Genomic DNA, 8,969 nt, shown 5'->3' on the forward strand with positions numbered 1-8,969 from the left:
ATTATTTCACAAGGTCTTTGTAAAAGGACTGGCTTTTACTAACTGGTAACTGAAGCCTTTGTTGAAGAAGCGTCAGCAAGTCAGAAAACCACAAGACTATCCTGATTCCTTACACTCCTCTTATTCACTCTATTTTCCCTAGATACACTCTCTCAATAACTGACCTAAAGACTGCCCTGTTTCCATGGTGTTTTAAAGAAAAACATTCAGAGAAGTGGAAACAAGAATAACTTGGTAATGAGGAAAGGTTCCATTGAATAGTATTTGATTCCAGTCAAAACCAAAGGTTTTCTGAACCACTAATGCCATCTGGTGGTCAAAAAGATACATTGCCTGCGTGCACAGTCCTGACAGACTCTTTTCCACCCCATGGACTGTGGCCCTCCAAGCTTCTCTGTCCATCTGATTTCTCAGGCAAAGATGCTGGAGTGGGTTGCCATTTCCTCCTCCAGGGGATCTTTCCTGATGCAGGGACTGAACCCACATGTCCTGCATCGGCAGGCGGGTTCTTTACCACTGAGCCACCTGGGGATTCCCGTAAGATACATAATAAATCTTAAAATGTCCATATATTTCAGATTATCTGTATTATCATTACATAAACCACACAGGAACTTGGGGCAACATGGGGGTGAAAGAATGTTATTACACTACTCTAATCCCTCAATATTTTTGACTAAATAGCCAATTTCTAGTTTCTGGGGAACATATTTATCAAAGAAAACCATATAAAGCCAAACTTTCTTATTCCCCCCAAGATCTCCTCTTTCCCTTTTCCATCACCCTCTCACCAAAAATACCCACACCCAGAGATTCCAGTCATATAATACATGTGCAAAAGGGGCTTGAATTTGTTAAGTAAAATCAATTTTATTAATAAAGATCTTTCCACATGTCCAGAGTAAATGATTAATGAATTCCAAAGAAAAAACCTACATACAATGAAATTAGAAGTATCCCGGATGACAAAAATAAATTAAGTATGTACACCCATAATCACCGCCGCCTCCGAAAACCTGAAAGGAAGGGAAACCAAGAATGAGGCAAAGGACAGCTGGGAAAAACCAAAGAGACAGACAAAAAGACCATCTAGAGAAAAGGGCTCCTTAGGAGTGGGTCCCCTCGGCAGTACTCTGTATCCCCCCCAGGATGAAAGACTAGAAGTAGGAAGGAAACTAACATTGGATCGCAGTTCCTTCAAGTGATGCTTTTATATTTATGTAAGCAAGCCTGCACAGGAGCTATGGGGACTTCAGAGACAGAATCCAGAAGTGTCTTTTGTGAATGATACTATTTTCATCTTGGAAAAGAAAAAAAAATAAAGGCCCACATCTAAAGAGATTAATGGCAAGTATGGAAGAGATACTATAAAGGTTGGAAAGAACTAGAATAGCAAATCCAGAGCTGGTATCTCAATTTATAAAGCCCACGCTGCACTTGATCACCCAGGTCTGAGCCATTCACTAACCTTTCTTCTTCCGACCTTTCTTAGGTATCTTCTTCCGCTTCTTCGTAGGATTTTGATCCTGGAGATGCACGGAGAAGGGAAGGAATGGCTGTGCGCTTTCAGTGTTAGTGTCCCTTTCCAAGTTCCCCGTGGTAATAAGCCCACGGACACTTAGCTGAAAGCATGAAGGTCACCTCCCACCACTGGATCAGCACCTCACCTCGTCAAGATGAGGGGTTCCTCCTGTCAGAGCACTGATGTCACTGAAGTGCGTGAGGGAATGAAGCTGTGAGCTCATGACATTTGCTCGTTTTCGCCGTCCTTTCTCCCGCTTGCTGACACTTAAACGCACCATCATGCTCTCCTCATAGTTAATCCTGCGAGAGAAACACAGACACTGTCTCCAGCATGCTCAGTCCCCTGAGGCAGAAAGCTGCAGCCAAGAACCTGACCCAGGTGTTTACTCAGCCATCATGCAGACAGTTCTCGAGGAATTTCATAGCTAGCCACTATAGTATTTGCTGACGTGATACTATATGCTCAGTACTCAATGTTCAATGAAATGCTTTGTGCTAAAACTTCCCTCCTCCCCAGAAATGAACTCACAGCCCATCCACAGGAATATTAAAATTATTATATAAGAAAATTCTTTGCATTCCAGCTTCATAAACAGGATCCCCTACACAGACCCTCTCACTGATACCTATCGACTGTAGAGATAGATACCTAGGCAAAGTTGACAAATCTGTGTTCAACAATTGCTTTTCTACTTTTCTTCCCTGAACTTATCTAAAAACCTGATTTTCTTGCTTTCTTCACAAAATAAAGAACAGAGATAGTGAAACAGAACTTTAAAGCCTTAGTCAGTGGCAATGCATATTTTTTTCTCCATGGAGCGTTTGCTTAGCTTGAACAGCTTGGGTCGGGGGTGGGGGGTGGGGGTGGGACAACATTTTCCCCCTAGTCCCCATTCTGTACTTCAAAACTCTAATTCTTAGAAATCATTAACCCAAGTTTAGTACTCCATTTCCTACATAACATGGGTTCTCTTGGAATCAGATTAATCATATTCATTCAAAACAAAAGGACAAGTCCCTACAGCATAGTAACAACTTCTAACTGCACCTGTGTTGATCCTCCTGACTCTGGCGAGTAACATGAGGATGCCGAGCATCTCGGATTTCCTCTGGAGCATCTGAGTACTGCTCCTTTAGCTCACGAATGACAGAGCTGCTCAACGCCCGTCTCTTGGCTCGTTCTAGGCGCTTCTTCTCCCGCTCAGCTTCTGTTTCATCTATGTGATTAAAAATCAGCAAGGGTTATCCCAGAACAGAGAAGAGAAACACAATTCACACAGAGAAAGCAGCAGCCACAGTTCATACCATAATGCACTGGAACCAAGCGTGGTGGGACGTATTTCTTAGCTGTTCCTTTTCCAGATTTCTTCCCTGAAGCCCCAGACTGGCCTTCCTCTGCTTCATCTTCCTCCTCATCCTCAGAGCTCAACTACAAGAGGAATATAACGTCCACAAACTTAGAAGTTAGTCAAATAAGTGACAAGGAAATCGAAAGCTGAAGTAACTGGGAAAGTGGGAATACAAACCACAAGGAAAAAGGGGAATCTCACATTCAACACTCTTAGGCACAAGCTGGGAGTCAACATTAATAAGAGAAATCCCAGGAGATCCAGGAGCACCACAAGGCTCACCCACATTTAGATCCCCAGGAAAATCAGGGTACTGCAGCCTCTTACCTTGCTCATCATATTGCTAGGATGAGGCTTAAAACGGAGTGGGTCATTCTCACCTACAATAAAAGATGCAAGAGATTTTACAAGACTTGGAATTTTCTGAATGGTCCCCAGAAAACCTTACAGTTTCCCCTACTTACTGAGGCTGCCTGTCACTGCAGTCTTGACCAGTTTGTCAATCTGATACTTCAATTTTTGGTCCAAAGGACGAAGCTTTTCCAAAACCTAAAATGTGGTTAAATACCATTACATGTCCTTCCCCTAAATAAGCACACACCAAAAGTTCCTATTTTAAGCTGCCAGATAAAGCTCCTAAAATATGCAAAAAGTAGAGGAAATGAAAACAAAAATGCTTTTTCTCCATTTGGTTTCCTCATTAAACATGAGAAAAATGAAAAAAAAAAAATAAATAAATAAATAAACGTGTTAGTTGCTTAGTCCTGTCTGACTCTTTGCAATCCCATGGACTGTAGCTCGTCAAGTTACTCTGTCCATGGAATTCTCCAGGCAAGAATACTGGAGTGGGTTGCTATTCCCTTCTCCAGGGGATCTTCCTGACCCAGGGAACACGAGAACACCCACTTAAATGAGAGCAATCATGTCACAGTCCTGGAGTTCAGGATTTAGCAACTTAGAGCCCGTAAGATGCCAAATGCTTTGTACCGTGCGAATCTCCACCAGTCTCAAAACTGCAGGATGTCCCTGAAGAGAACCTCCTGAGGCTTTGTCCAGGATGAGATGGCTCAAATCCATAAGGTACATGAGCAACAGCTGATCTTTTACTTCCAAAAGGCTGAGACCCTGCGTTGAATCATAAGAGAAGCAAATTCAGTTTTAACCAGAGAATGAGGAGAGCGCCTAGGGAAAACAGGATAATTTTTTTCCACATTCAAGTTTTTTCCAAGCAGTTCATGTAAAGTATCTAGAGTAGTCTCAAGGAAGTGACTATACCTAAAATGGCCACAGAGGAAATTATGCTAATATGACAGAAACAAAGCTCACAGATTTATGGAAGACAGGAAGAGCAGGAAAATCAATAAGCTACCCCCAAAATCACTATAGCAAGGTTCTCAAACTCAAGGGCTACTGATATTTGGGGACAGATAATTCTTTGCTGTGGAGCACTGTTCAATCTACAGTGAACAGAGGAGGACTAGAGGGCATTCAACAGCAGCCCTGACCTCCACCCCCAAGCCCACCCCTCAAGGTGTGACTATCAAAAATATCTCCACACAGTGCTGAATTTTAAATTAATTTAACCAGTCATTATGATTTTACAGTGATTGCTGAGTCACTATAGTGAATATATATCACATATAGTGAATATATGATTTTATCCCCATATGATGAAATTATACATTACAGGTAAAAACAAGGATCTATACACAGTGACATGGACTTAATTCTATGTCAACACACTTTCTACCTACGTAGAAAGAGTGAATAATGTGGTTCAAATTGAGGAGGCGAGAAGTATGATACACATATTTTACATGTATAGAAAAATGAAGATAATACAATTAGCAAGCGCTACCCCTGGGAACTGAGATGAGGAAAAGGAAGAAATAGAGTGTACTATAAAAGTGATTTTCCATCAAGCACATATTACTTTTACAACAAACAAAATTTTTAAGTGTACCCCAGTGGTTATCTCAGAATGGTGATTACACTGATTTTTTTAATTTTCTTCTTTGTGATTTTATGTATCTTTTCAACTTTCTAAAAATTAAAATGTATTACAGGGACTTCCCTGGTGGTCCGTTGATGAAGACTCTGCGTTTCCACTGCAGGGGGCACGGGTTCAGTCCCTGGTCAGGGAACTAAGATTCCACATGCTGCACAGGTAGTCCACCACCAAAGAAGTGTATTACATTACAGTGTATTATGATTTGCTGCTGCTGCTGCTAAGTCACTTCAGTCGTGTCCGACTCTGTGTGACCCCATAGACGGCAGCCCACCAGGCCCCCTCGTCCCTGGGATAATCCAGGCAAGAACACTGGAGTGGGTTGCCATTTCCTTCTCCAATGCGTGAAAGTGAAGTCGCTCAGTCATGTCCGACTGTTTGCGACCCCATGGACTGCAGCCTACCAGGCTCTTCCGCCCATGGGATTTTCCAGGCAAGAGTACTGGAGTGGGGTGCCATTGCCTTCTCCGATATGATTTGCTAATCATAAATTATAAGTGCATTCTTTTAAATAAAAAAGGTAACTTGTGTAAGCAGACTTAGGGTATAGTTATAGTCTCAAATATATATGAGACTCAAATAAAATGGGAAAGTACTTTATAGCCTATTAAACACCTGATAAAGGTCTTTGATTCTCAAAGTTACTAAATACCTGTTCAATGAATAAATATATAGTGATCTAAGATACATGTGAGCAGCAGGCATTAAAATGCATAAAGCATCATACCCAGAATAAAGACAGCCAAGAATGTGAGAAACAGGATCTTCTGACATGCTTGGGCATTGTCAAGCTTATGAGTTACAAGTGTATGGGTTACAAGCATATAAGACAAAAACAAAAACAAAATGAGAAGCGAAGATTAAAAATGAGAAGAGAACAAAAATGAATAAAGAGAAAGAAATGGCAAAAAGATACTTTAAAAATTCATTTAGCTATCTTCCTAAAGCACAAGTCTGCTGTAAATCTTGTGTTTTAAAAACCTTCAATGACTTTTATTAACCTACTATAATGATTTCCATACTTCTGCTGACCTATGGAATGTCATGCTTAAATAATATCTTAGAACAAAAGTTCAATACATAAAACAAGCAACACAGTTCAAGCAGGTATGAGGGATCCAGAGATCCCTCATTCCTTCTATACTGTCCTACACCCAATAATTCCTTGGAAACTTCAAGACCTTAATTTGAAAACCACTGTATTTAAGATACACATCATTTTCATAGTCAGAATACATCTTTAAATCAACAGTATCTTAGTATGTCACAGATTAATAAGCAGCACTTTTTCTTAGTATATAAAATAAGCAATATGCCCCCAATTCGCAAAATTTTGGATTAAATGAATACAGTGGTTAACTCCTTAGTTGGCCTACAAGGCTTTTCATAGAGTGACTACTTTTCCAGTCATATTTTCTAGCCCTGCCCCCAAAACACACACAAAATGTACAAAAAAGCACACTACATGACATACGCCCTTTCCAGAATATCATCACGTGTTAGGTCTTCGTGTTTTTGCACATGCTATTTCTTTCCATCCCTCTGACCCGTTTATTCCTCACAATCCTGCCACCTCCTCTAAGACGCCTAACTCCCTTTGCTCCCTGCTGATCATTTAATCTCACTCCTTGGTTTTCACAGCCGCTCACCATGACTGCTACTGTTTATACCTACTGCTTTCAGCTGCCTTCTCTACTAGACTTCAGCACAGAAATTGGATCTTATTCATCTTCAGAGCTCCAGCACTAAGGACGCACAACACACTCAATAAGTCTACAATGGATGGAACTGTTGAGAATATTAAGTCAGGAGATGCTTACTCTTCAATATGTCTTACCTTCTCTGTAGGATAAGCTTTAGCCTGAACTTTTTTGGTCAGAGTTTGCACTTGTGCTGTGACAGCCATCACCTGAAATTAATCCAAATAAAACCCCTGGTCAGAATACAATCAAGTCATCTCTGTGAGCTGTGAAGGACAAAACCTAAACAAGCCACCTAAAAAATACTGATATCTGAGACACTGCCTAAAGTACACCATCATCTTCTTTTCAGTTCTGGGAAAGCACAGGAGAGGCTGCTTCTGATACTTCTTCAAAAAGAAGAAACAACTTTCAACCTCTTCTTAAAGTTAAAGAGATTGACTTACCAAACTAGAGGTAGGGGATGGGAACTGGGACAGTGGTCCTGAGTGCACTGCAGCTTTGTGCAGTTGAACTTGCAATGTGAGATCTATTAGTATATAACTGTATATCAGCTGGGCACCCAAAGGGCAAGTCACCTTTCTCATCATTGGTTTCCTTATCTATAGGAATAAAGGAAATCGATTCAGATGCTTTTTTTTCTTAAGTTTCCCATATTCCTTTGGATGCAGAAATCAATTACTCTGAATTGTTGCCTGAAAAGGTTTTCATTAGATCATCCTGCTTTTAAGGTATCTGGTCATTCAAATGCGTACTCAGTCACTATGTGGTATCGAATTATTTCGACCCATGGACTGCAGCCTACCAGGCTCCTCTGTCCATGGCATTTCCCAGACAAGAATACAGGAGTAGGTTGCCATTTCCTTCTCCAGGGGCTCTTCCTTACCCAGGGATCCAACCTGAGTCTCTTGCATTGGCAGGCGGGTTCTTTACCGCTGAGCCTCCAGGAAAACCACATGCCCCCAAATCACCAAACTTCAGAGGTAAGGCAAACAAAGTGAGAGCAGATTTGCAACTAATCTATTCCAAAAGAGGTGGCATTACTCACCTGCTCCTGGAGGTTTTTCAAAAGTGCCACAGCATTTGGCAGGTCTGACTCCAACACCTCCTATGGAAGGGAGAGTCAAGAAAAGTCATTTCTTTCCTCAGGATCATAAGGTGGAAGGTGTGGGGTGGAAAAGTCCCCTCTCTCCTTCAAACAGCCCAGACTTCCTGCCTTCCCACTCCGATGCCCATGCAGCCTCCCCTCACGGCCGGCCAGCCTCTCAGTTATTGGAAAGGAGCGTTAACTCCAGTCCCGTCTCCTTACTACGGTTGTGGCTGGGAGGACGCCTCGGTAGAACTATTTTTATCACCATCCTTCCCTCGCGCCAATAATTTGCCTCCAGGCACCGAAGAGAAAGGAAACGTCCACAATATCAAGCCGAGGAAACAACACACGAAACTCACCGGAGCCGCCATCTTCACAAAGCCTGCCCCTTCCGGAACTGTACTTCCTGAGAGCGGAAGTTGTCATGATAGACTTGAGAGGTCACCGCCGCTTGCAAATCTAAACCAATACGAAGAGAGGCTCTCTCATTTCCGCTTCCGAACAGGATGTACGGGAGGCGGGCCGGATCCAGCCAATGGAATAGAAGAACCGGCTAAACTCGTCAGACTTAGGAGGAGCTTTACCAATATAAATATGCTCTTGGAAAGAGCCATATGATTAGTAGATTCAGTAGAATGGGTGGAGTTAAGCCAGTAAAAACTCGGCAATTGGTTGATTGACACTTTTAAAGGCCCAATGGGAAAAAGGAGTTAACTGCGCGAACTGAGAGCGTATTGGCTCTTGGATGCCGCAGTACCCGGAGTCTCTTTCAAGACACTTCCCTTGCGTTGCCTGAGCTTGCCGCTAGGTGACGGGCCTCAGCTTATCTCCGAGAAGGTGACCACGTTATGGAGTCGCCATTCCAGGCTGGTGTTCCAACGCAGGCCGTGCTAGATTCTTCATAGACCCCCAAGGCGTTTGTGTAATCTTGGAGAAGTCATTTGATCTCTGAGCTCTTTTCATCTATAAATAAGAGAGTTGGGCCAGAGAAGCCCAGAGCCAGAATTTAGGCACAGAAGATAAGCACATTCACCTGCATGGTGACCACCTGAGGGCAACGCGTAAAGACCCCCTTAGCTGCCTCCTCCTACCAGTTAGGGGATGTGAAGGGGAGGATGTTTGACAAAAGAAGCCAGTTCAGATTTACACGACTTGCTTCTGGTCACACAGATTCAAACCCAGCTTGTGCATACGTAGTATTTCATTATGCGCTGCCTCATCTTTTCTTCAGTTCAGTTCAGTTCAATCGCTCAGTCGTGTCGGACTCTTTGTGACCCCATGGACTGCAGCACTCCAGG

General features: G+C 42.5%; 1 protein-coding gene across 1 annotated transcript; it reads right to left on the reverse strand.

Annotated features, from left to right (window-relative positions):
* Positions 1–850: 850 nt before the first annotated feature.
* NGDN (neuroguidin) lies at positions 851–8,126 on the reverse strand. Its single transcript, XM_055537027.1, has 11 exons — positions 8,031–8,126; positions 7,630–7,689; positions 6,719–6,790; positions 3,861–3,998; positions 3,338–3,422; positions 3,201–3,253; positions 2,830–2,953; positions 2,573–2,741; positions 1,668–1,824; positions 1,469–1,526; positions 851–1,016 (listed from the first exon to the last, which is right to left on the reverse strand). Exons 1-11 carry the CDS (start codon positions 8,040–8,042, stop codon positions 997–999), a joined length of 948 nt encoding a protein of 315 aa, XP_055393002.1. The 5' UTR covers positions 8,043–8,126; the 3' UTR covers positions 851–996.
* Between the last annotated feature and the right edge of the window lie 843 nt (positions 8,127–8,969).

This window comes from Bubalus kerabau, chromosome 10 (genome assembly GCF_029407905.1).
Source record: "Bubalus kerabau isolate K-KA32 ecotype Philippines breed swamp buffalo chromosome 10, PCC_UOA_SB_1v2, whole genome shotgun sequence".
Classification (NCBI taxonomy): Eukaryota; Metazoa; Chordata; class Mammalia; order Artiodactyla; family Bovidae; genus Bubalus; species Bubalus kerabau.

Bases quoted from the DNA above. Each gene is read 5' to 3' on its own strand.
- NGDN (XM_055537027.1), bottom strand. The intron at 1,825-2,572 runs GTGCAGTTAGAA...TTTCTCTCGCAG, and splicing joins AGTCAGGAGGATCAACACAG to GATTAACTATGAGGAGAGCA. The intron at 1,017-1,468 runs GTTAGTGAATGG...CCTTCCTTTCAG, and splicing joins GAAAGGTCGGAAGAAGAAAG to GTTTTCGGAGGCGGCGGTGA.